Source organism: Anser cygnoides, chromosome 13 (genome assembly GCF_040182565.1).
Source record: "Anser cygnoides isolate HZ-2024a breed goose chromosome 13, Taihu_goose_T2T_genome, whole genome shotgun sequence".
NCBI lineage: Eukaryota > Metazoa > Chordata > Aves > Anseriformes > Anatidae > Anser > Anser cygnoides.
The window spans coordinates 6,135,499-6,162,688 of NC_089885.1; the positions used below are offsets into that span (position 1 = coordinate 6,135,499).

At 46.8% G+C, this 27,190-nt stretch overlaps 1 protein-coding gene across 3 annotated transcripts in view; it reads left to right on the plus strand.

The window, feature by feature from the left end:
- ZNF185 (zinc finger protein 185 with LIM domain) overlaps positions 1–27,190 on the plus strand; it is a 45,844-nt gene that overhangs the window by 5,170 nt on the left and 13,484 nt on the right. For all 3 annotated transcript variants that reach the window (XM_067005204.1, XM_067005203.1, XM_067005205.1), the window contains exons 2-18: positions 9,848–9,924; positions 11,478–11,616; positions 12,208–12,267; positions 13,870–13,908; positions 14,525–14,599; positions 15,402–15,476; positions 16,118–16,198; positions 17,207–17,290; positions 18,457–18,495; positions 19,128–19,208; positions 20,791–20,865; positions 21,504–21,584; positions 22,032–22,100; positions 23,740–23,817; positions 25,469–25,513; positions 25,893–26,042; positions 27,002–27,085. In XM_067005204.1, the coding sequence (XP_066861305.1) occupies positions 9,900–9,924; positions 11,478–11,616; positions 12,208–12,267; positions 13,870–13,908; positions 14,525–14,599; positions 15,402–15,476; positions 16,118–16,198; positions 17,207–17,290; positions 18,457–18,495; positions 19,128–19,208; positions 20,791–20,865; positions 21,504–21,584; positions 22,032–22,100; positions 23,740–23,817; positions 25,469–25,513; positions 25,893–26,042; positions 27,002–27,085 (1,280 nt within the window). In that variant the 5' untranslated portion in view covers positions 9,848–9,899. The remainder of the gene's footprint in view (positions 1–9,847; positions 9,925–11,477; positions 11,617–12,207; positions 12,268–13,869; positions 13,909–14,524; positions 14,600–15,401; positions 15,477–16,117; positions 16,199–17,206; positions 17,291–18,456; positions 18,496–19,127; positions 19,209–20,790; positions 20,866–21,503; positions 21,585–22,031; positions 22,101–23,739; positions 23,818–25,468; positions 25,514–25,892; positions 26,043–27,001; positions 27,086–27,190) is intronic.

Below are 27,190 nucleotides of genomic sequence, written 5' to 3' on the forward strand. Positions count from 1 at the left end.
GCCTGCAGTGACTCCGTGACAAAGGCTGTCCCCGTCCGGCTCTGTAGCAAAGCTGCTCGTGTGGCTTCCTGGAGGTGGACATAAGCTGCCTGGGATTTTCAGGACCATTGGGTCTTGTTGGTGCTCTGTGCCTTTGAAAATCAGGGCTTGCTTAGGATGGAGTTAGCTAGCAGCTCCATTTGAAGCATGTGGTCTCAGGACGCGGTGTACTAACGGGGCTTTGGTCGAACATTTATTTCTTGTGCTGGGGTGCTCATGTTGGATGGTTTGTCAGCAGGGATTTAGGCATCATAACACCCATTTTTATGGGTCACCTGCTGTCTGGGACATCCCAGAGGTCAGTGTCTGAAAGCTGAACACCAGTTGCTATCACCCAGCACAAAGGCTGAGGGACTTCCGTTGGCTGTATCCTACTAAAAACTTGAGGCTAAGATGTGCTGTAAATCACAGATTTCATATATCAGGAATTGTATCTAGCCTGTAGCTGTTGTGTATTCGTATTACCCAGGATGGCCAGCCGGTTTCCTGCATCCTGATGCTGCTCGTAGGCAAGAGTTGGAGAGAGAAGCAGGAGGAGGGGAGGCCTGGAAACCCCTCTGCCTTGTGAAGTGCTCTGCGGAAGTTAGGAGGCCATCAGCTGTCGTAACCAAGCCAAATTCATCCCTGCTCCTGCTGGCATCAGCCCCGTGCAGCTGGTGGAGAGGGAAACCCAGCTCATCAGCAGAGGTGCTCCGGTTCTCCCGGTGCTATCACGCGGGTGATCGGCCTCGCCTCCTCCCGCGTACCCAGCGTGCAGCTCCACCTGCGCTGCATACCTGAGACCTGCTATCGCGGAGAGGGGAGAGGCAATTTGGGTTTAATTGCCTGGAAGGTGGTCAGGTCCTGACTCATAAAGGGCTCATGAGAACCTGGGGAGATACGAATTTAAAAATTGGCTGAGGGGCCAGCGCCTCGCCTCTCCCCCCTGTAGGACCACGGCATCAGTTTTCTCTGCTGTTACGCCCCATGCTGGAAACTTCCCATCCCACGAAGAGCCTCGGTAAGGTGCCAGCCTTTCCGAGTCCTGGACGTGGGTAGATCCAGCAGGAGGGAAGGACGGGTTTGGCAAACAGGGAGATAAGAGATGAAGAGGTGGTTGCAGGGCTGAGCAGCACACTGGCCGTGAGCGCAGGGCGAGAGCCAGGAGCGAGGTGGAAGGTTTTCAGGAGCAGAGCTGAAAGGTCCACGCTTGCCTCTCTGCTGGCCTGGCATCCTGTGCTGGGTGTGGGGCTCGGGAAGGCAGATAGGGAAGATCCAAATTTCCACGTTGTCCCAGCCCCGCTCTCGGTGCAGGATGTCACCACAGGCACTAATGAGGGCACGAGCAGGCCACCGTGGAGTACTTCTGCAAAGCCCTGCCCTGATGTGCTGCTTCCAGCCAGCACCTGGGAGGTGACTGAAGCTCCTGGGACAGGATAAAGCCTCTCCTCTTGCTTAAGAGCAGGAAGAGGCAGGGAGATGCGTCTATCGGAGGACTAGAGCAGAAGCCAGCTGCGTGGAGTCAGGTATGTCCTTAGGACCCCTTGGAAAGGCATACCCTGAATTCAAAGCTTGGACTGTGGGCAGAGCATCTGGGGGATTTGAACAGAAGAAAATGACTCTCAGGGGCTCTCACGTTGTTTTTCTGGCTGGGGTTGTGGTAAAGGAGACGTTTGGAGTACTTTCAGCAGGCTGGAGATGGCAGCTGCTTTGCCTTGGGAACTTGGGCTGGCAGTGACGAACCTGATACAGCTCTGGTTAGACCTGCACGTTTCTTTTTATTTTTTTTCCAAAATTCGCAACACTGAACCCTTTCAAAAACGCATGCAAGCTTCACTAAGTTTTTGTTCCCAAGGAAAAAAAGTCAAAATCTGAAACAAAAGGCAAATTTAAGCCTTCTGGAATGAAACCTTTTTACTTTGTTTCAAAATAATATAGCTTTTTCTGCATTTTTTTTACTTTAATCTTGTTTGAAATATGTATAGCAGTGTGGCGTGAAACTAAATTCCTTGGCTGTCATGATCTAGTCTGAATTCTGCTTGCTGAAAGCTGTGTCCTCATGTCAAACTAGAACAACCTTTTTCTATTCTGGAAACAACTGGTGAATAAAAAACCTCCATCTTTTGCCCATTCCCGGTGATGCCTGGGAAGTGACTAAGCCCACAGCCTACTAATTTCCCATTCCTCTAATATTGCACCACTACATTTGAAGAAAAAATAAAGCAGATGACAGAGAGGAGGAGGAGAAGAATAACCCCTCCTTACGAGCCGGCAGTGGGGTGTGGTTCAGGCCCCTAAAAGCCGGCTTTGTGCAGGACACGGACCCGCTCCAGGAGCCGAGATGAGCGATGTCCCCGCAGATTTCGGGAGGCGTTTCCCTCCCTGGCAGAGCCGCTGGCTCTGCTTGCTGATGCCGGCCACGTCAGCGCCTCTCGACAAAGAGGCAGGTGTTTTCTCCGGGCTGCATGCGGTGCGGAGCAGCGTGCTAGGCCTCTTCTTTTATCCTCTTTATTAAACAGACTCAGATGGCACCTGGGGACTTGATTTTCTTTCCCTCGTGCTAAGGCAGTCAGGAGTTAACCCCTCTTACAACAGCCAGGCACTCGCTGAATGGCTCAGGGCTCTTCTCATCCTTAGAGAACAAACCTGTGATTTTTTTTTCCCCAGCTTTTTCCACTCTGCAGGTTGCAATTCCTATAGATACACCTTTATCACTGGAGGACCAGGCATCCCGGCTGTAGACTTTCCACACTTGTTTTCATTAAAGGCTTGTTCTCGTAGGTCGTCCGCAGGACCCTACAAGGGTTTTTTGAGGACTGGAAAATGAAAACTCCTGTAGGCATCTACCCCAGGAAACCAAATCACTTCGATTCGGTTACCTCCCATTAAACCAGCTGGGCTTTTTTGAAGCTATTTCTTTAAAAATTCAATAGCTGGTTTGACTCAGACCGTGAGGGGTCTTTTGCACTGAGATGCACTTGATCACTGCGTCTGGGGTTTGTTCCTAAAGGCAGGCAGAAAGGAAGGTGTTTAATATCCCCTATGTCCGGCATCACTGGGGTTTGGGCTGACTGCGACAGCTCTTAAAGGCTCCTCTGGCTGTCTTTGTTTCCAGCTAAGGGGTTTCTCAGAGTCTTGTGCTTTTGCAAATAAAGCACTTCCATCCTCTTTTGTTTTAAGGTAAAGTGTAGTGAAATTGGCAGCTTTTACCCATTTTTTTCTGCAATATATTTATTTTTGGAGGGGAAAAAAAAAGAAACAACAAATCACTCCAAATACTATTCTGAACACTTTCTAGAAGAACACAAGTCTCGGTGTTTTTGTACCACCTGAAACATCCATTCAGGGCTGTGTGCGCAGAACCATCGTTGTACAGTGACTCCTGAATCCAGAGAGAGAGAGAAAAAGTATGTGCAGTAGACAAAGTATAATGTATTTAGGCTTAACTACAGATTGAGCTACAGGAGGGATTGAGCATATGTATATATATTCCTGGTCTCAACCTCTGTGCGCTGCACACGCTGCAATGCGTGTATCCCACAGACATTACAATGACCTAGGTTGAAGGTAGGTTGTGGTTGAATTTGGACCCAGGTGTGCTCTGCATGGGTGGCACGCACACATTGCTCTGTGAGTCCCAGGTCTTTGAAAATAGATGAAATCTAAATTGTTTTATCTTAGAAGCCTGTAAGAAGGTATGGGAGGAACTTGAGCTCTCTCCCTCATGCTACCTAGAAATTTTTCCTAGACTGAGAGGTAGGTCATGGCACGCACGTACCCTTGTTTAAGCGCTGCCTGTAGCAATGCCCAGCTGTCCCTGCTGAGGAAGGAGTCACTCCAACAGGCAGGTTGAGGCACCATGGTCAGTCTGTTGTGTTTTTTTTATTGCTTGTTTGATGTCTCTCTAGTAGCTGATGCTCACAAGCTCACGGTGTTTTTCTCAGATCACAGGCCAAACGGTAGTTGGTCTGAGAACCTGCTGCGTGAAAGCAGGGACGCTGTCACAGCACCAAGGAGTCAGGACGTGGAGCTCCTGGATCTGCTGCGTGGCCAGGACTCGCCCCTCAGGGATGTGGTTTCCACCACTGAGATGTGACCTTGACACCAGGCAGGTGATGCACCCCAGCTCAGGGCTTTCTCGCAGAGCCTTATGCTTCTGCAAGTAGAAGCACTTACATCCTCATTTTGTTTTAAGGTAAAAAGTCTGGTGAAATTGGCACATATTTACCAATCTATTTTTTTTCTCCAAAAACATTTACTCTTCTGCAGCTGCTTTCAGAGGAGAATCACCTCTCAGAGCTGGCATTTTGCGAGCCACTCAGATATTTATCGCAAGGATCCCAGGGCATTTTGCAAACATTAAGCCTGAGGCAGCTCTGTAAGGTTGTTCGGGGGATGCACGTTAAGGGATCCATCTCTCCAAGTGCAGCCATCTCGCAGCAAACCAGGCAATGCTTAACGGAGCCCGCAATAACTGTTTGGATCAGGAAATGAAGAGCGATTACTGCTCGTTTGCATAGCGATGGCACCCAAGGGTGCCAATTAGGATCGAGGGCCTATTGCACTGATGGCATGCAGGCACTTAATAGGAGGCTCTGAAGGGCTCCCGCTGGACTTCTACAAGAAAACCTTCCATGTACAAATCATGAAAAAATCATGAAAGGAATGTGGATTTTCTATTGGAATGATGTTTTTGTCTCAAATTTCGTATTTGTAGTGAATGTCTAAGAGGAAGAATCTATTCCTGAACTGCTCTGGTGGCTAAAACAGTGTGACTGGCTGCGTGTCGTCTTAGAATAGTCCCACAGCAGAAGCTTTTTGTGTTAGGTAACAAATCCACAGAGGACAAAAAGGTGTGTGCAGGCCTGCAGAGTTACTTCCTCACTACAAGGCAAGAGGGAAGTGATGGGTTTAGTTTAAGGCAGAAGTGGTTTTGTTCTCTGTGAGAGGTAGAGATCTCCATGTTTTGTGTGCATCGTGGCACAGATTTTACTGCTGTGTGTTTGGAAACAGGTGATTACAAAGTGTGGAAATCAGTGTGGATAAGTCTTACAAAAAAAAAAAAAAAAAGGAAAAAGGGATTCTGGTGGGGAGAGAGAGAACCGTGGGACAGCAAAGGGCAGGGAGGGTTGGTGGCTGTGGGAAAGGTTACAAACTCTTCAGCTCTACCTGCTCGTCTTTCATCCAGTGCCTCAAATCTGAGACCTGCTTGTTGGCGAGTGGAGGTTTTCAGGGGAAGGTCACCTTTGCATGTCAGGAGGAGGCCACGAGTTGTTTTTGTTGTGCTTCTCTGCTGTGCTGTGTGCTTCTCTGTGGGGCCACGAGCCTGGAAGCTCCCGTGCATGCAGAGTGCTTTGTGTTAGCAGTGGGATGCTATAGACACAGGGCTTGGAGTGCCCAAAATATAGAGGGCTGATATTGCCATGATTTCTAGCCTGAAGCATCATTTTTGGGCCATGGCTAGTCTGAAGCGCCTTCTTCCCTTTTATCTCCCATTTTGCCACCAGGGCCAGATGCTGGGCTAATGTTCAAGGTGTGTTGGTAAAATGGGGGCAGGAAACAGCACGCATCTGGCATCTTGTGTAGAGGAAGGGGTTTCTTCTGGGGCTTTTGGAGAAGCTGTCCTGAAAAGACAGCTGCAGTGGTGTATAGCTGTAAATTAGGCTCTCAGCCAGCTCCAGAGATCCGCAGGTATCCCTCGGTGCTGCCAGAAGACAGTCTTCGTTGTTTGCTTCCAAACTTACAGGCCGTGCTCCCAGCTTCTGAGGGACTCTCACAAGGCGGAACGGTGCTTTTGGATCCTAACCACCTGCTGAGTTCGGATCTCCAAGCTTCAATCAAGCGGCAGGTGATAGTCCTGTTCTCCAGGTGGGAGGCAGAGCTGTTGGGATCAGCTGCAATCTGTGCCGGAACCAGGCAAATAGATTTGTTTCCATAGCAATAGAGGAAATTGTTGTAGCCCGTGGCTGAAGCTGTAATCGATTCCCAAATAAGCTGTGCCAACAAAAATACTTTTTACCCTTGTAACTTAGCCACTGTCTGTGGCAGAGGTTCCAATAGCAGAAAAGCACATTTGTGAAAAACCACGTCCCTTGGTGACATTTTGACAAGGGAGATTTCTGGAGCGCTCCGTGTTGGCTTGTCACTGCCTTTCAAGGGAATAACGGTGGGTAAGTGGGAACAGTTGAAGACACCCCTCCAAATCTAGAGCTGATGTCTTTGAGAATTACTGCACTGCAGATTCACAAAAAATTGAATATAAAGTCAAAAATGCTTTGAAACGTGTTGAGGTCCCACAGTGCATGTGTTGAAGCCTAAACTCGAATTTTGTCAGAGTGGGGAAGCCGTGTAATTTCTAAGCAGTCCTTGGAGCAGTGAGAACCACTTTTTCCCAGGAGTGTTGTGTCAGCCCTCTGGAGTCCAACACCCCCTTGCTAATCCTCTCTGGCCCCACAAATCCCGTGCTCCTTTCTGCAGAGCCCTGTGGCTGGAGCAGACGCGCTGGGATGCGGTCCCACTGTCGCCTCGTGTGGCTGGGGAAGCTGCGCCTCCTGTTTCGTGTTCTAACCACCAGCCACTGGAATATCAAAGCAAGGAGAAATGATATGAGCTTGCTTTTGAGAAATGCTTTTCCTGGTACTAGTTTGCTGATCTGTCTTTTCTGGTTTGGGTTAGCAGGCCACATCTCTCTCTTTTTCCTGTTTCCTCAGCACAGCTACTATCTTGGCATCTGTAGACATCAGTTTATTTGCTGGGTGCCAGCAAGCATTAAAAGAAGAAAATGAGCTTTTGCTTTCTCATGTAGGGAATGTTGAGTTATTCTAACTGCAGGATCCATGGTATAACCTGCATTAATTTATCTTTTAATGTTCTTGTCACTGAGCAGGCACTGAGTAGACATGTAAGGTCTGCATTGCATCAGCACAAAGGTTTACGAAGCTCACTGTCCCAACTCCAGCAGGAGCCTACAGCAGGTGATTAAAAAATGTGGGCAAGAAAATAGGGTACTTGAGTTGCTCTTCTCTTGCTGCATCCTCTCAGCTTGTGGTGATCTTGTTTAGTCTGCGTTGCCTTGATCCTCAGGTGACAGGTAAAAATATCCACCTAGCAGCCTTCACAAACCAAAGAAAAGCGTGTTAAAGGAAGCAGAGAACTGACTCCTCTCCAGCTCTCGCAGAAGGACCTTTGCACCCCTCTATGCCCATCAGAAGCTTTGCTGAAAGCATCACTCTGGACAACTTCGTTACGGTGTTTGTGGTGAGGGCAGAATCCTTGGTGTGGGACGGGGGGACAGCCAGGCTCTAACCTCCTCGAGTTTGTCCGTCAGTCCGTAGAGAGCTCCCGGTCGGTCCCAGCTGCTGGGACAGCTGGGCTGCTGCTGCCATTGCATGAATCATCGGTGGAAAAAGCAGGCTGGCAGAAAAAGTTGCCAGTCCCCCAAAGCTAAGCCGGGTGATCACCACTGACATGTTCCAACTCCTGTTTGTCAAGCCAGAAATATCAGTGGAGCACAGCGGCGTTTGCTGCGGTCCCTCCCAGGATGATGTGAGCCGGGAAGAGGGAACGCGGTGCCAGAGGAAAAGGCTGGGCCGACCTGTAGTTTCTGGCACGTATATTTACACACATACTGAGTGCCACCCTTCGTGGCTTCCCTTCCTTTCTGGGTGTATTTGTCAAGTTAGGGGAGCTGTGTGAGTAAGAAGCAAAGCTTCTGTTTAAGCAACAAACAGAGATGATGTCTGTTGCAGGGCTGGTCCCACGCGGAGCTGTGGTGCACGGCAGGGAGGAGAGTTCAGTGCTGCACCTCCGTGAGCTTCATCCCTCACTCTGCATCTCCCGAGAGTCTTTCCTACATGCTCCTAAACCACTGCTTGTTCGTTTAGTAGGCCTGTGCTGGGGGGCTGATCGCCTCTCAGTTGTGCTGCTGGATAGGTACTGGCTTTCCAGCTTCCAAATACCTCCATTATATTACAACATGTAGCCTATATCTACTACTGAATCAGGGCCATATCAAGCTCCTGGGATAGCTCTTTTCCACTGCTTCTCATTCTCCACCTCCTTCAGCCTTTATCTTGTCCTGGAATAGGGAAGAATTTAATACCTGGAAGAGGGCACCAGGGGCGTAGGAGCACCTCTGAGCTGCGGTCAGCAGGGTAGCTGTGCTCTGGACCTCGCTTGGACACAGTAGGTAATGAAGCCACTTTCCACGTGGCTTCTCTATGTGCAGGTCCAAGATTTTGACTTCTTTTTAATCCAGAGTTGCCAGATTACAGGTCCTTCAGCTGTTCTCCTACAGACTACAGCAGTGCCTCCCACCTTCGGTGGAAAGATACCCAAGTATTGAGAGGCTCTTTGTGGATATCTAAGGCAGCACTACAGTTTGTTTCTCTTTAAATAGCAGGGACAATTAAATTTGTGTGGGAAGGGGGATCTGGGAAGGATAAGAAAAGAGGTGGGCTGTCAGCCCACGGTGGAAGCTGAATTAATGTTTGGGAGTGTTTGCGAAAGGGAGAGGGAGCCTAGGGGTAATTGCAGAGGGCTTGTTCGCGATCCGAGCACAAACTGGCTGAGGAGTGGATATGCAGGGAGCTGAGGTAGATCCTTGGCTGAGACAAGGCAGCGGAGGAGACTTTGCCAAGAAGCAATGCTGTGAGATCAGCGCTCGGCATTCCGTATGGGCGTGTGGCTTTGCAGCAGTGTTGCAGAGACAAGCCCACCGGCAGATAATAACAACCTAATTTTAGATTCGCAGGCTCCCAAATAGGGTTGGGCATTTCTCTTAATGATTAGTATAGTCGCTTAAGAATCCGGGTTCAGCAGATAGTTTTGGCAAGGAAAGAATGGAGGAAAGGGTTTTAAAGGTTGGAAGTTGCCCTTGGCTTTCTCCTTTGAAACAAGGGCTTATGCAGCTTAACGCAAAAAAATTTGAAGGGTGGGAAAAAAAAAGAAAAAAGAAACATTTATGATTTAAAAAACAAAACAAAACAAAAAAAGTAATCAGGTGCTGAATTAACATGGGTACTCAAACCCAGTGGATCAATTTTGGGGGTTTCTGTTTTCTTTTGTTCCTTGTTTTTTTCCAATTAAATATATATATATATTTAATATATATAATATATTTATATATACTGGTTTGGCAGTATCTGAAACAACCAATATATTTCCTGATTTTTATTTTGTGGTTTATTCAACTGCAGCACTAAGCAACAAGTGCTCTGCCAATTTGCGATTTCAGAGCATCTCCAAGGTTGTATGTCCAGGAGTTTCTCCTTGCTGCTTTACAGTGGTCACCTCCAGGAGGGACTCAGTAGCCATCAGAAGCAAGAGCTAACTCTCGCTTCAGAGGCGGACAGTAAGACATTCCCTCTGCTCTGTTTCCTGGGGAAATACGGATCATCTCTGTCAACTGAAATTTGTCAAGCGTCCTTATATTCTACTGCTTGATGAAAATGCCAAGGCTCACCCAAGCAGCCTCAGCTTCTCTGAATTATAGACTCCAGAAGATCTGTCCCACCTGGGTGGATTTGGGCACCTTTGGTGATGTCTCCTCCACTGCTTTCCTTCCACAGTTGGAAGGATGCATCTGTCACGGCCAATCTGTAGATTTACTGGTATGGAGAATACACCCACTGGATTTTTTCCATCCTTGATGCTGAAGGTGCATGGCATGGGAAGAAATTGCAGTTCTCTGGTATACGTGCCATGATCTCCCACCCTTCAGGCTCTGTGGCTGTGGCACTGCTGTTGTGATACTCCCTCTTCTGCATGGCTTAAAAGCTGTTTTATGACAGAACTACTAATCTGTTTTTCTCCTTTCCATTTCTTCCAGGGACCTGTGGTCTTCAAACAGTAACTGACAGGGGAAGGCACTTGTGAGAACCATGATGTCCTTGGGTGTCAACAAAGGTAATTCCTTTCCCCATCTCAGGCTGTTGGGGATCTGTCCTCTGCTGTATTAATGATACACTCCTAATGTCATCTTATCAAAGAAGTGTTGAAAATTCTCACAGAGGCTACAAGTTGCTGTGTTTTGACCCAGCAACATGCCCATAGGACTCACAGGACAGATGCTCATAGGACCTTTAGATGTGAATAGGTGGAACGATGCTTCCAAATCCATAGATAACCTGAAACAGTAGTCTGGAGAAGAGTGGAAGTGCCTTGTTCATTTCCACAAAGCAGTAGACTTGCACTGAAGCTTCAGATGGAAGAAAAGCAGCCCTTCCTTTTCCAGGTGCTCTGCTTCTTGCAGAGTGTTACTGCTGGTCCCCCAGACTGCAGCATGATGTAGATATGGCCCAGTATATCAGTGTCTTTGCTGCTGCTAATTCCACGTGAGAAAGGACATTCTTTTCATTGGTATGGTTGTTTTCCTCAATGGCATGTGTTTGTCCAAAAAAATCCACCACCATACCCCTACTACATAACCCAGCCTTGAAGCACATAATCTTGTGTCAAAGATTAAACAACTTACTGCATGTCGACTGCTCAGAGATAACTATTTCTGGGCAGCCTTTTAGCCCACGTTGAGTACAAGATACTGAGACTTAGTGACCCTCCTTTCCTGGTAGCTAAATTGAATTATTGCATGTTTGCCACCGGCTAAGAGTGTGCAGACAGGCGGTTTCCTTGGCTTGGCTGATAAGAGGTTAGTTGTAAAGCTGCAATAACTTGCTGGTATCTCTAAACCCCTGAGCTGTATTGGTCCATGTCCTATGAGGAGAGCAGGCCTGACGTTTTCATCTCTTAGCAGCCATTTCCAAAATAGCAAAAGATGGAAGATAAACAGAAATACACAGAAAAGGAGATTTCCTTATCTGGTCTTCATCTTAAAAACAGCTATTTTCTTCAGAAGAAAATGCTAGATGTGGAATTTACCAGTTAAAATATCTTTGTTATTGTTTTTTTCCTCTTTTTTTTTTTTTTTAATATCGAAAGGATGTGTATCCTCCAACAGGACAATAGGACACCAGAGAAAGTTGGGTGTTTGCATTTTGTGGCTTATCCCCCAGCCCTTGGCTCAGCATCATGCTTCAGACATATCATCCTCTCCCACAAACCAAAAAGCCTCATGCTAGAGCTGATCTGATGGGAAATGCCAGAGGAAATGCATTGCTTTGTAAATATGTGATTAGACCACCCACTGAATGTCTTTGGTCTTCATGAAAGAAAATGACTCATTAATGTTAAACAGTCCCCAGAAAGGAGTGAAAAAACTATGAATCTCTGCAGAGGAGGTGATACGTCAGGGGAGCTGGAGTAAATTGATCCTGAAGTCAGGATGATAGCTTGTTTCCATCTTTCATCAGAAGTAGCAAAAGACTCGTTCAGTGTTTGCATCTCTGGCTGATGGGGGACCTGTGCTCCCTGCTGTCTGAGATTTACCAATCGTTCACCTGCTGACACTGAAATCTTCTCAACAACCTTCTCTCTGCTTCCTTTCCCTCTGCCTCTCCTAGGACGTGTGATTACACCTACGGATGAAGACCGTAGAAGGATCATTAAGCAGATGAAGGTTCGCACCACCCTGAAGGGAGACAAGAGCTGGATCCACCACCAGAACTCAGACTCTGAGGACGAAAAGAAGAGCAGCCCGCTGTAAGTGTGGCCACCGAGGAATGCTCCTCTTCTTCCTTTCCCTCATCAGCCTCCCTCGAGAACTCTATTTTCCAACCTGTAGGAAAAGCACACATTATGCTAGCTTGTTGTGGGGTTCCCATGATGCCAGGGAATGGCACTGCCCAGGGAAGCAGTCCTTCTGTTTCATTTTGATAAATGAAGACTGAGGAGAAACACTGAGAAATGGCCTTTGGTGTGGGAGCTGTGAATCCAGCAGCACAGGCACATTTGAAGTCTCAGGAGAGCTCCAAAGTCCTTTTGAAGCCAGATTGTGTTTCACCATCTCCAGAGTGACAAAGAAAGAGGCAGACCTTGATGGGAGGGAATTTGTGAGTGGTGTAAAACAGCCATGTCTGCATCTCCCCCTGCAGCTCACAGGCTGTGAGATGGAGCCACCCCTGCACCAGGAATGCCTACGATCTGCACCAGGGTCTCTTCTTAGTCAGAAACAAAATCAAGCCCAAACTATTTTTCTCTTAGCAGCAATCTCAGAAAACATCACTGCCTTGTTCAAGAAGGAAGATCAGCAACAGCAGGAGTTAATTATGTGACTGTTTCCTCTTTACTCAGGTCTGCACGGGCTGGTGGGGGATCCCCAGCTTCAGCACCTATTGCTCCCCAGAGTGACAGGTAATTTGGGGGACCCATCCTGTTGTTTGCTTTCTTTCTGTTATCCCATGGAGTCAGTGCATGCTTTCACTGGTTCTTCCTACTCCTATCCACTCACTTCCATAATTGTTGAGAAATATAGGTCCTGTTGAAAAATACAGAGCCTGTTCAGTGCAGTGTCTTATGAACTGTCGCCTCATACAGAGCATAGCTCAGCTTCTGCCAAGTCCAGATGGATGGTGGAGAGATGTGTGACCAGATGGATCTGTATCTTTAGTGCAGAGGAATGGGTGCTTTCGAGGACACAATCCGAAGGATTACTGGTGCACATCAGCTCCTGCGCTGGTGCAACACCTGTGTGCTCTAAGCCCAGAGGCTCCTCAGATCAAAATCCATTCCATATTGGAGTTGGTTTTGCTTCAGGCACAGACTATGGGGGCTTTTCGGGAACTTAGGAGCTGGTAGGATCTCCATCCTACAGTGCAAAACTGTTGAAATGGGCTTATTTATATATAAGAGCTCTTTGCTACCTGCAGTACCATTGCTGGGAGAGCATTGCCCTCTCCTGTGAGCAAATTCCTGCTTCCTCTCCCTTTTGTTGTGCCTGCAGGTGGCAATCAAAGGTCAGTGCTCAGGGAACTGCTAGGCAATGGGGCTGGGATGGGCTACAGCCTGCTGGTGCCTGCTCTGAGGACACTGCGGAACCAAGAGCTTGGTGCTGTGTTCAGCACTCATCAGCCTCCAGCTTCTCCATCCAGAGCTCCAGAGCTAAACTAAGCCTGCAGGGTGTTTGTATTTCTGTGCCTGAAGGCAACAGGACAAATTTGAGCCTGGCATCCACCTTGGGCGTGTGGTGTTGGACAGTGTAAACCTGCCCTCCTGCTGAGCTCTGACCTGAGGACTGACCCTGCTTGGAGCAGGAGGGTTAGACCAACCAGAGACCTGCTGAGCTTCCTTGCCACCGTGTTATCCTGTGATCCTAAGGGCACCTGGACAGGCAAGAAAAGAGGAGTTGGCATCTGGGCAGGGATGGAGTGAGCCTGTATGTGCCATGTTTGGACCTTGAGGCTCATCCTGGTCCTCACTTTGGTCTCAAGAAGACTTCAAGCCAGCTTGAAGCAAGTTCCAGGGATGTTTCCTCCTGCCCTGCTGCAAGGGGCCAGGTCCCCATCTGCTGGTATCCCTTTCTTTTACCTCCAGGGGAGCTCTGCTACACTCCTCTTCTGAGGACAGACACTCAGAGAAGTTAGTGTGAAGCTGAAGTTTTCCTGTGGTAAAACAGCCAGAATCCGTACAATGCCTAATTTCCCTTCTCTTACCACATCAATCTGAGGACTTCATTTTGAGCCAGGAAACTGTCAGCATGGCTAATTTTGATTGGCGAATTCTAAAATTCATTTTTCTTACAACACTCTTTCACAGAGCTTGTTCTGAAGGTAATTCATTTTTAAAGAATCCTCCCACGGTCAAATTGGTGCAGTAGCTGAGGCAGTGCCCAACTCAAAGCCCCTTTGGCTGGATTTTTGGCTTGATAGCCATGTGGACATTTCTCTTTAATACTGGTGCTGCTGCTGTTGCTTTTCCACATGTTTCTTAATTCACTGATGTCTGTTCTTTGCACAGGCCTCCCGTCTCCAAGCCTCAATCCGGTTACCTCATCAGGTTGGTATACAGGGTGGCAAGAAGCACGTAGGCTGGAGGGGAAGGAGATCTAGATCAGGAGCAGTAAACATGAAAAATATCGTGTTCTCTTGGTTTATCCTGCCAGTTAGGAACACTGTAATGCTCAGGGAGTTCCTTGATGAAGAGATAGTCCTGGGTGTTTTGTTCACAGGTAGTTTGGTGATGTTAACAGAAAATCTGATCTCTGTACGATGCACTGATCGCACGTGGGAAGATGATCATGCTGCAAAAATGTTCCACCATCCTCGTTCTCAGGACAGCGCTGTCGATGGGGCTCATGTGCTTCAGCTTCCTCTGACACGTAGTTTGTTTGAGGAGACCCCAATGCCGCCCTTACCCTAAAAAGGTCGGCAAGCCCTGTGGTGCCATTCCCAGGCCGTTCTCAAGTGAAAACTGATTTTACTGTAAAGCCAGGGAGTACATAGATGGGACTCTCCCAAGGAAGCATCTTCTAATTTTGACTGTCCTGAGCCAGCACATTGCTCCTGAGAGGACATGCAGGTGCTGTTAGGCTGAAGAGTGGCTGCATGCCCCCTCATCTGAGCTCCAAACTCTGCCCTGCAAAACAAATTTAGCATGTCTCTTTTCTCCCCAGGGGAGTGTTCACAAGAACCATCGATAAGACTCCTTCTGTGCCTAATTCTTCATCTTCCAAGGAAGCCCAGAAAAGGTATGTAGGTCTTCCAGTTCTTCATGGAAATGAGCTTTTACATATTGTTTATGTTTTTAGTGACCCTTTTACTTTGGCTGGTGTTTGTGGGCTTCCAATGAGCTCCTTTGCTAATTAAATGAATAGTGATTATGTTTGAATTTAGGGCCTTTTATTTCAGAGCTCTACTCAGCAGACATGATGACTTCAAACTCTGTATTTCCCCCACCAAAGGATGGGATGGCAGTTGACCATGAAAATTCTTATGGATTTAGATTTAATTTGGCAAATAGGTTTGATTGGGGATAAATTGCAAGGAATCCTTGCAGCTCTGTAACACGTCATTTTGGTATTTTTAAGGTGTGTTTTTTGAAACCTGTCTTGTGAGAGACGTTTACATTTAAGTGCAGTAAGATCTAAGCCTGGCTCTGATCTAGACAGATGTTTGTTGCACTTCAAATGAAACTTTTTTGAACCCCCCTTTTTTCCCCTGTTTTGATTCAGCTGGGGAGAAGAATGATGCCACAAGGTCTTTCCTCCCCCCTGGCTGATCCTAGGATGAAGTGGCATCATCCCACAGAGGGCCATACTGGCTCTGACAGCTCACAGTGGCCCTGGGGAACCAAAGTATACTTCAAATCCTAGTCCAAGGCTGTGGAAAGAATGCTGCTCCTCAATTAGATGGCATTCCCCGAGTTCACAGAGTGGATCTTTAAGATCACTCTTTTTTCTGTTGTTGTGTGGAGCTCACCTGGGGACAGGGTGACAGAGGATGTGTGCTCAGGAGGCTCGTGTTAACAGGCGTGATTTGTGCCATCTGCAGCACTGCCATGAAGGGAGCCAGCTCGTGCCGTTCTTCTTCTGGCTACAGGATGACAACTGAGGATTACAAGAAGCTGTGAGTGTACAAAGGGGAGCTGTGCTTTCTGCCCATGCACGGGCTCGACAACACCTGAGCTTCAGTGATGAAGTCACCTGCACGTGGGTGCCCAGCCAGGCATGGCTTCGTTAGCTGAGTACTGCAGAGCTGTCTCTAGAAACTGAAGCATTCCTCAGTGCAACCTCCAGGCCTGTGTGGGCTGTAAGGCGTTCCTTGACCTGGTAACGGCCTTTGTAAGGAGCGAATTTTACCACTTCATAGTAATTAAGGCAGAAAACTGGAGGACGTAGCCTGGGGACTTGGTTGCAGCATTGCCGGCCTTTATGAAACCATAGCAGAACAGCCCTCCTGACATTTCCTACACAGCTTTTCATGTCAGAGACTTTGTCTGTACCCTGAAATGCAGCTGAGCATTTATCATCAGCCTGCTTCTAGGCTTAAAACCCCTACACTAATAAAACAAAATCCTATGAAGACGTGTACCCCAATGCACATGGAAAGTACAAGTGTCTTCCCACTCCTATGCAACACATCCAGGGTCAGAACCCTTTTCCACATACCCAGCCCTTGGATTTACCTTGGGTTTTGTTTGTGCTGCCTCTGCAACAATATACAGAGGCAGTTCCCTTACTCTTTCTCCCCTTCTCTTCCTTTTTCAGAGCTCCCTATAATGTTAAACAAAAATCAGTGGACTTGGATGAGGAGGATGTGCCTTTTAGTCCAGATGAACATAAAAAGAGGTATGCCTTCCAGGTAACCACCTTTTTCTTGCAAGGGGCAGTGACAAGTGGACTTACTTCAGTTTAACTGTTCTTTGCTGGCAGGGTCAGTTTGATGATGATTATAGCTGAGCCATTAGGGCTGATTGCAATGAAATAATAAGAAGCAGATATTTCTACATGGAGCGCATCAATGCCCACAGGCGACTGCACTCCCAACAAAATATAATTAAAAGCCTGACATGATTCAACCTGACAGCATACCCCAATTAATTTGGCAGCTGGAAATGGGTTGTGGAATCTATCAGCTGCATAGTGTCTATGTGAAGAGATAGAGACGTACAAATAGCCTGGCAGTAAAGGAAGGAGTCCTCCTTCCACAGCCTACACATGTATCTTTGAGACTGGACCACCTGAGGACTTGCATCGAAGTCCAGATCTAGACGGGTCTCCAGGTTTAGATGGGTTGCTTTCAGTCTTGTTTCTAAAGATGCTTTTTCTCAGATACAAGACTTTTACAAATGAAAGCCGGTAATCTGACCAGCGGAGGTAAACCAGTGAAAGTCCTTTCATTTTGAACTTTCCCTGTGGTATGTTTGGTGCTACTGATGTTTGCATAGACACGTGCAGTCTATGGAGCATATCAGCCACAAAGCCTGTATCCCATTTTTTGCCCCCAGAGTATGCAGTGTTGAAGGAGTTCGGGTCTTGAGATGGGGAATGCCCTCTGCCCTCCTGGAAGAGAAGGATTTTTATTTATATAGATTTTTATTGCCTGATGCTTTACATCCATGAGAAAGTGCTGTGGCTCAGTATGAAGAGAAAAATTGATATTAGTGGAAAAAGATCAGACATTGTTACTCGTCTTGCTCCTAGCTAGATTTCAGGAGCTTTCCAGAGCCATGGGAGCTCTGTCAGGTTTAGCACAAGTCTCCACTGGTTTATTCACCTATTGTTTTTTCAAGGCTACACCCGGCAGCTACTAAGAGCACGGACAGAATGTGACCCCTTCCTTCTCTTCCCTTTCAGGACAGAGGCAGCCAACAGTGTCCTGAGACGCACTGCCAGCAGGGAACGTGCTTACGTCCTCTCAGCAGCCAAGAAAAGCAACGGGTGAGTTTTCCCCATGTGAGTATGGGGCAGGAGACAGTGAAGAGGCTGCTGGTGGTGCTCTGACTTGAGCGGTGGCCTGATCCAAAGACTCACCAGAGAAGATGTGTACCTCTCCAGTAAATGAAGAAAACTTAGCTGCTGTCTCTCTCCAAGTGTCAAGGATACCTTCTGGTTACTGCAGAATTGGGGAAGTCTTCTAGGAATCTTGAGATATCTCCTCTATTGAGAGGGATGAAATTTTAGCAGGAGAAAAACTGTGATAGTCCCTAATTCCCTGGGACCCAAAATTAAGACCCAATTTTTCAGAGTCAGTTTTTAAAGTTGGTCTCTCTAGTTTCATTGCAGGAACTACTTGGAAGGTAGGGGGAAATCGGAACAAATTTAAACTACTGTTAGAAATTGCATCCAATTTGGATCAGCTTTTTGGGACAGATTTTGCCTTTACGTTGTGTTTGAATAATAGTTAGATTTACAAGATCCTGATATTAGTTTCAGCTTCAAAATAATTCTGTAGAGGAAGAAAACAAAACCAAAACGAAAAACCTAGCTAACATGTGGGTGTGCAACAGCAACATGAAGGATGTGTGGGAGCTGCTGGTGTTCAAGGCTCTGTTGTCCATTTCTTTCCTGGGAGGAAAAAAAAAAACAAATTAAGACGGTCTCAGGTCTTCCAGGAACCATGGTAGTGACTTTTTTGCAGCTTGCTTTCACTGTAAATCCTTTTCCTCCTGACCTAACTCAGGGCAACACAATGAGGCACCGAGAGGTTGGTAGTGGGGGAGGGAGCAGGGAGGGGATGTGCCAGCAGCATTTGGCTGTGCCCAGAGTGAGAGGCTTGCTTGGGTAGGATTTGTATGGGCATTAAAGGAGTTTGCACTGGCTGCCAATTCTTCTGGTGCACCAAGTATTGTGCAGTGGGAGGCAGGCTTGCATGCAAGAAGAAAAGAAAGTGGGAAGGTGTAAAATCAAAGAGGCCCTTTGGGGGAGCTTCTACTTCATGTTTTATAACTTTTTGCTCTGTAATTTGCACAGGTTTAGCACACTCTCTCATGGTCAGCTCTGCCCAAATGGTGCAATAGGACCCCTTAAGTGGGTCAAGCTGCTTCTGCCCAAAGCGTATCTTTAACTCCAAACTTGTAACTGTTGCCTTTGTGCTTCCCTTACAGGAGCCCGACACAAGAATTCCCACCCTTGTTTGCCAAGAGGTAGGTCACTGACCTTGCTCTGAAAATGCTGCTGGGGCTGCACATCTGTGTTCTGTGCCAGGGTTGCTGTTAAATGCTGGGATGGGAGATTCCCAGGTGTTTCAAAGGAGAGGGGGGACAGTTCCCATGGAAGGGGTTAAAAAATGCTGGCTTTTGAGGGCTCACACTGTCATGAGCTTTACGAATACATGATGATGCTTTAGGTTACGGGCAACCTGAAGTGAGGAGGGATTGTATGGACTCATTCACTGCCTGCCTTCTTCCAGGAAGGCTGGTTCCAAGCAGCAGTGGTTCCAAGCATTCTTCAGGCATTTAACTTCTGAAGCACTTGGTACCATAGGGAAATGATGTCTAGGTCATTTACTGGAACTGAAGCGTCAGCTGATGCTATTTGTAAAGGAACTGCAGCAGAAAATTGCCACTGATTTTGGCTGAAGTTCTTACTTCATTCAGCCAGTTGAGATACTCACCAGTAACAGCACATGGAGCACAAAGAACAGGAAAAATGTGCCTCCAAGGGAAACAGGGAAAACATAGCTTAAGGGAAAGCAAAAGTAAACTGCCTGGATTAGCTAGCGGTGAGAAATGGGAAATGATGTGATATTTATTTTTTTCCTCCCTGCTTCTGAAAGAATTGAGATAGAAGAAGAAGGACAGCAGAGGAGGAGTTCAGCTGTGTCTGGTTCATGCAAGTTTACGCCAGATGACAACAGGTATGGATCTCATTCTGGAGTAGTGTGTTGACTGTCTGATTTTAGGGCACACTGACTTTCCTTTTAGCTGGAAGGTAGCAGGTTGAACACAGCTAGGGATGGAGGTTTTTCAACAGACTTCTCTTGAAACCCTGGTTGCCTCTGTCTTGCATAAAAAACAATCCAAAATGAAAAAAAAAATGAAACCAATTAATTCAGTGAAGCAAATGGGCAGACATAGGGATATATACAGGGTAGTATAAGGTATCCAGCTGACAGCCCTGGAGAGTGGCAGACAGCATTTAACTACAGGCCAGCTACAGTGTGAGTTACGTGATGTAAACTTGCCACTAAGTCCCTCTCCTGATCATGCTCCACAGCCCCATCACTTCTGTCTTCACGAGGTGCTTATATGCCACAGGAATGAGCCTGGCAGTGGTTCTGTAGAGACAACACACAGGAAGAGTCAGAGCAGGTTTAGATGAGCTCACCCTACCCATCAAGCAGCCATCAGATAGTAATGATTTTCTTGTACTAGCAGACTTGGCTGCATGAACTGACCCCATCACCTAGACATGAAGTACTCAATATCTCATTATTTCCAGTCCCCTGAGCCAGCTCTCTGCTTTTGTTAGACTTTAGATTTAATTATTCTACCTTGATAGCAACAGATAGGTGTGACCTGGGAGGTTTGAGAGGTTCATTATCTTTAAATTGATCTTTGCTTTGACGGTAAATGTTAGTCTCGTTCTGAGCCCACAGCCCCTTCCTCAAGCTCCCGTGAAGCCCAGGTGTACGTGGAGCCACTGCAGACAGGCTAGAGAGTTCCTGCTATGGTGTGAGGAACATGGGGACGTGCTGTCCCTGGTGTGAAGGAGCAGAGATGACATCCTCTCCCAGTCCGCACTGGTCAGGAACTGCTGATGTGTGGTGTGGGACTGACACCGATACAGAGATAGCAGTGTTAGCACTGGGAGGGAAAATCTTCCTGTTTTCATGCAGATTCATTTAATTTGGGATTCAGCTCTCTCTTCCCACTATGAGGTGTGGCTTGAAGCCAGGCAGCAGCAATATTAGCTTCTCTGCCGCTCTGGTCCTTTGCGGACCCAGCAGGGGCACCAATAGATGAGGCCTTTTAGGCTGAAATGCTTTGTTTTCAGAATGAAGGAGCTGCCTCATGAATTTTGGTGCAATTTTGTGCCATTGTGGAACAGGTTTGAAGCAGGGCTGGGATGCCCTTTCACTCCCCCACATGTTATACACATACAGAGAGTGAGAGCAATTTTGTAAATGCACTGAGCCTTAATCTGTACATTTGGACAGGTTGTTTTTTAGCACAAGCTCAAATGTTGGGGATAGAAACAGCCCCAGCTGTGTTAGATTGGAAAAAAAACAGTTCCTAATGACAGAGCATTTCAGGAGAAAGACAGATATTAGTTGCAGCAGTGCTTAGGGCCAGCTGAGTCCTTACGCAGCAGGGTTTGGCCTCTCACTGCCCAGAAAGCAGACATGAGAGCTGTGGGACGGCAAGCAGGATGACACCTAAAAGATCTTCCATCTTTAATGCTTTGTTACTTTTGTTGTTTTGTTGTTGTTTCGTTAGTACCAATGGGCTAAGGAAAAGCACAGCTGGGTCTTCCTGGAATGAGCCAAAGACAACAGCAGCGTCTCCCACCAGGTGAGTGTTACAGCACAGCCGGTGTGCCTTGGACATCTGCTGCTGTGTCAGCACACGTGTAGCACGTGACAGACTTCTGTCAGCAGCCCTCTGGGAGGTGAAGTGAAGCAAATTCGTCGGCCTTGTACGTAGAAGTCTTTTAAAACAGCTGTCTGCATTTAAGAAGATTTTCTGTCTGAAATCCATGTTGTGTCTTGAAAGGGTCTGACAGCGTATTGATAAAAGTGCTCAAAACCTGAGAGGAGGAGACCTGCTGAACTCTCGCTAAATCTGCAGCGGAATCGTTTTCAGTTGCTTTCCACTTTGTCTGTTTGAATTCATGACTACAGTATAAAAAATGCTGAAATGTTTTTCCACAGCATTGCAAATTGCTTTGGTCACTGACTTTGTTATTTTATTTTTCTTCCCTGATTATCGTTGGCAGACTGTAGATATTCATGGCAATAGACAGTGTTTTTAATTTCAGAGTTGTTTCTGATAAGACTACTTCTTAAGTGAACGTACTGAAAGTGGTGATGTTTGCTTTCAATTTTATTTACTTTCAGGAAGAACATTTCAGTGCAGGAAAACTTTGGCAAGCTGCAACAGGGAGCTGGCTTGCTCAAGAATGACAACTTTTTCTTTACCATCTCTTGCAGCACTGAAACAGGCAGCAAGAGCCAAACAACCACATCCTTGAGTGAAACTTCTGAGAAAATGTCCACCTATACTGAAATCAGGTAGGTCTGCTGGCTCTGCATCTTCCCAAAACTTCACTAATAACAGGTAGGGAGTTGCTGCACTGGAGAGTTTGGCTCTGCTTGGTAGTATTTTCCCAGGTACACATAATCTGGATGCAGTGCAGTCATGGAACAATAAGTATGGTAGCAGGGGGACTCTAAGAAAGCAGCGCCTCAAAAAAGTATTAACAACCTAGGAGGAAATGTACCCAGATGAAAGCTTATGAGCCTCCCACAGCTCAAACATCACCCAGTTCTTTCTCATGAGAATATGAGTCTAAAATTGGCAGACCTTTCTATCTCCTAAACTGAACAGGCTTTCATTTTAATCTAGTCCCTGCACCATCCTTATCACACTTCCGACAAGCTCCTTGTCATGGAGTTTCTGTCCCTCACGTTCTGTCCCGACATCTCCCTACCTAATTGTTCTTGCTGTTTTGCTTGCAGAAATGGTGAAAGCAGACAGTCTTCTAATGGGAAATCCTCATTGGAAACCGTGTCACAGCATGGGGATGGGTAAGAATTTGAGAAAAGGCACAGATCAGCCTAATGTTCAGCAGCACAGATCAGCCTGCCTTCTGCTTTTCACTCAGAAATGGTATATACCTGCTAGCGATCTCAAACAGATGGGATCTCTCCAGTCACGGTCCTGGGCTGCTCTCCAAGAGCATCATCTGCTGGCTAGGCTGCAACTCATCTGTTTTTTCCTGTTCCTCCTCCGCTTCTCCCAGAGAGGAAAGGATTCTCCTCTCTGGCTCAGTCCCTAAAGAATCTACCTCACGTGTTTGTCACCACTCCGGCTGTCCTCACGCTGCTATCCCCTGGGGAGTTTCTTCCACCTGCAAGGGGTGTGTTGAACATGAGTCACTGGTGGTGGCTTCTAACACTGGTTCTGGTCCTCTGCCCCTTGCAGAAAATATGCAAGGCTGGCTGAACAATGGGAAAGTGTGAAAAGCTCTGTTATAGGGAAGAAAACCTAAGAAGGAACTGGAAGGCATGGGTACAGATGGTTGACACATCAAGGAGCAGAGCTCTGACACTGTAGCTGCACATAGATCCACACAGCAGGGCATTTATTCTGATTATCTTCAGTGGCAAGGTGGCTGAGGAGGGGACTTCCAAGGGGGAAGCAGTGACAGATGAACCCAGCCTAGCTGTAGGCAGAAAGCGTCACACACAGCAGGCGTGCCACACGCTGGCTGCTGCTGGCTGGTCTGCAGTCAGCTGTGCTTTGGGCTGAAGACAGTGTCCTCTGTGTCATTTGTGTGCCCCATTTCCTTTGAAAATGGGGAAAAATGAGAGAGATTTCTGAAATATATCCCGTATTAGCAGGGCTGGTTTTGTTCTCAGTGTTGCCACACTGAATTTTTGGCAGTGCTGAGACTGAAGCAGAGAGACTTGTCCCTCTGTCTGGGCTTACCTTTCACTGTTGTGCTTAAGCAGCTGTAGAGGGCTTGGTTTTACCAAGTGAGTTTTTGCAGGATACACAGTTAACTGCATCTCACTTTCCACCTCTATCAGTGAAGATAAAGCTAGAAATGTTCCCAAATTAATATCTCAGGTTGAAACAAAGTCTAGAGCGCTTGAGAAAAGGTAGAGGCTGGGCTACTGCCATGGTCATTCAGCTGAGGCCCATAGATATGTCCTTGTGTGTCACTGCAGGGACAGCCTGAGTACAACGCACTCTTTGTGCTTAGGGTTGTTTGCGTCACATAGCTGCTCCTAATTGTGAGCCAGTCTCCCAGAGAAATTAGAGAATGCCTCATTACTTAAGCCACCTAAACTGGAGAGGAAATAACTGGCGGGGAAGGAGACGGATGCATGGCTTGATGGGTCAGGGGAGCAAGCGGTGGGTGTAGTTGGGCATGAAGAGGTCCAGCTGGTGGGCCTGCAGGAAGACCTCTTTTGCTTGGGAGCAGACAGAGAGCAACTGTTCGAGGGTTCTTGAGCTTTCCTGAGCAAAGGGGTCATTAGTTCCTCACTGCGCAGAGCAGCACATCTCTCTGAGTACCCCATGAACTGCAATCAGGCCTGCAGCACCTAAAAGGTTGCTTCCTATACCGATATATTGGGCTAACCCCATTTTGGGCTCATCCTAACTAAATATTAGTAGATTTGTACAAGTCTTATCTTACTGGCATTTTTCTTTGTCTAGTGACAAACCTCTTAAGGAAAAGTCTGAGCCATTGGCATGGGATGAGTCCAGAGCAGCCGTGGTTTCCACAAATGGAAGGTAAGGTTACCATGAAATTCCTTTACTGACTTGAGCATCGTGCAAATAACAGCTGCTCCTCTTGATTTATCTGGAAACTCTAAATGAATATTTACTGATGGAAAAGCACAGTTCAGTCAGTGCTTTGCAGAACTGCAGCACTTTATCTAAAATTTAGTTTAAGAGGGGAGAAAAAAAAAAAAAGAAAACCTTGCTCTCTTTTACATGAGATTGTATGATATTGTTCCAGTTTTTTAATTTGCTTTCTATAAGACAAGGAAAATACCACTTCTGCGGGTTGCTTCCGCATTTTCTGGATATATTCCCAAATGTAAACCAATTCCAGATTTTTTTAAATTTTTTTTTTTACTTTTATACAGTATAGAGAGCTTCATGCTCAATACATCTCTAGGCCTTTAGCCTTCACCTATCTACTTTTGCAACAAGAGACCCCTTAAAAAAGAAAAAGGGAGGAGGAGGCAGAACACAGGAAAAAAATCCACTTCCTTTAAAGTGTCTGGCAAACCAAAACGTTCAGTGACTTAGGAAAATTTGTCTCCTGACTCCAAGGTATTGTGGAAAGTAGTTAAAAATCCCCTAACCACAGGCATGGCTGAGCTACTTGTTGTCTCCAAATGCCCAAATGAAGTCCACCCTCACTGCTCTCTGATTGCCTCTTATGTGTATGGGAGCCTTCTGTCCCCAGCACTCCAGGACCTATCCTGGACAGGATCCTGCCCCCCTCTTGCGAGCACCAGCGTTTCTGCATCCAACCAAGCTGATACTCAATGGAGCTCTTTAGCCTGGGCTCCACACTGCGCTGCTCTCCACCACTGTGTCAGTGGACCTTGCTGGAAGGTCCCCTCCCTGTCTGTAAAACACTGATTTAATTTGATCCAGAACCTTTGTGAGTCTGAAGGTACTTCTCAGACATCCACCGAAGGTGAGCAAAACAACCCAGTTCATGCCTGTTCTACAGCACTGTGTGGCAGTCTGCTTCACAGCTTTTGCAGGGAGTCCTCACTCTTACTGGAGGAAAAAAAAAAATAAAAAGATTCACAAATCAAAAAAGGTTGCAGATGCAAAGAGCAGTGGCTGTGTTTCTGTCCCGTCTGACAAGGTGGAAGTGAGGGAGGAAACGCACTGCCCCCGTGGCATGCAGAAGAGAAGTTCAGTAAAGAGCTCTTCACCCGTCTGCTTTGTCCCTGCCCACAGCCAGGAGACAGGAAAACAGAAACGCACAATTTTGGATGAGAGACCTGAAATTCCCAATTTTGTCAGCTCCCCTGAGGCAAATCAGAGGACACAAGGGCCGTTCTCCCCTTCTGTGGGTGAAACTAGAGGTGCCTGTGCTGCAGCTCTGGGCTGTAGGACAATCCCACTGGTTCTGGAAGAGTCCTGGCTTGGATTTCCAGATGACTTCATATCACTGGCATCTGTCACGTGGTGACAGTATTCGGGGTTACTAACTGCTCCTTTGCACTTGATACACAATGAATTTCCCCAAATTTTCTTGTCATTTTGCCTGCAGAAATATGCCGAGGAATATCACCGGGAAGTCTTGGGGATTTTTTCCTTTTTCTATTTATTAAATGCATGAGAAAATAATTGCAGAACATTCCCCAAATCAAAGCAAGGATGCTTTCTAAAGTTGTTTTTTTCTCCTTTTCAGTTACTCTGAACACACAGAAGCAAACAATGGATTTTACCCACCAAAGTAAGTTTGAAGTCTATTAGCAGTATAAGATTCACATTTTTTTTTCTTGATTTTAGAGTGAGAGGCGTCTTCTCCTGACCTGGTACTACCCTAACAAATGTGTTCTGGGAGCAGCACTTCTGTGCACTTACAAAGGGGAGTGCCCCTGATCCACCAGCTCAAAATGGACCGAGATCTCTCAGCTTCTTTCCTTGTGCTAGCATGACTTGGTTGGACTTGTCTTTGCCCTTGAGGTCCGCTGCAAGAAAGTTATGGAACTAAGCAGGAAGAGGCATTGTTTGAGACAAGCAAATCTCGTGTTTGATATTTCCACTCCTTGCTCCATTCTTCAACTTACTAATCTTCTCTTTGTGACCCATGAATCTCCCTCTCTTACCAGGTCCAACCCTGGTTGCAGGGACAGACCTGCAGGTGCTACAGACAGCCTGCAACATCGTTACGAGACCTCTCCCTGCCTGGATGATGCGAAGCCTGAACCTGCGGGGTCAGGGCCTGGTGCTGGTGCTCACGGTGCTGCTGCTAGCGGAGGGTAAATACTGGGGGGACAATAAGTAATTCATCCAGAGTAGAGTTGGAAGTAGAATCCAGATTGTGCAACAAAGCAACAGGTGCCAGAAAATCTTAGGTGGCTAAACTCTGGGAACTGCATCATAGAATCATAGAATATCCCGAGTTGGAAGGGACCCATAAGGATCATCAAGCCCAACTCCTGGCACCGCACAGGTCTGCCCAAAAGTTTAGGCCATGTGTCTAAGTTCACTGTCACATATCAACTTTTTATTTTCACTGAATCAGCCTGGGAGCAGATACAGCAGCTTTATCATAGCTTTTAGCACTGATCTCAGAAGTGCCTCCATTCCACGTGTTTTTAGAGCATGCTTGCTGCCCTGACAATGTCTGAGGCACAGAGTCAGGACAGAATTGCTGCTGTTGACACTAAACACACTAATCTCCCTGAAGCTTCTCTCCTCTCTTGTTTTAGTCAGTTATTTTGGACTTGGCCCCATGCATTGGCTTGCCAGACAACTTGAGGTGAGCAAATGATGTCTTCCAACCTCCCAGCTGAGGTGAGGAGGTTCACAAGGCTCCTAGTAGGATGGTGTAGGAACATGATCTTGAAGGTCTTTTCCAACCTTAATGATTCTATGGTCTGCCCCAAAGACATTTGTGTTGTGCTTTGTCCCAGGTGCGTGATCCTGTGACAGGCCAGAGAAGTGATGCATCCAGCTAGGGTGTGTGTGAATTGAGGCCAAGTAACTGCATTAGTTCCACTAACAGCCTCTATTCTTCTTTATTAGAGATAATGAAAGTGGGTTTTTTTCTGAAGGAAAAGCAGTTCTCTGTGAAAATTACTTTCTATTTTCTGGTCTGATATGGAGTGCAGTGTTGTTTCATACAGTGAATCCCCCCTGAAGCACTTTAACAGCCTTTCACAAGCCGTTAGGCTGTTGATTTCTTCTTTCTTTTTTTTAATTTTTCTTTTGACAGGTCTAGCTTGCAGTCTAATGTCCCCTCTCCTCCCACTGAGAGAGCCCCTGCACACCTTGAGGACACTGAATATTCATATAAAAGGTTAGAGTGGGGTAAATATTAGTGGGCATATGAGTAATACTGCGGACTGAGGGAAGAAAAGCATAGAAAGAGGCTTCTTTTTACAGCTCTTGTCCCAAGAGTAAA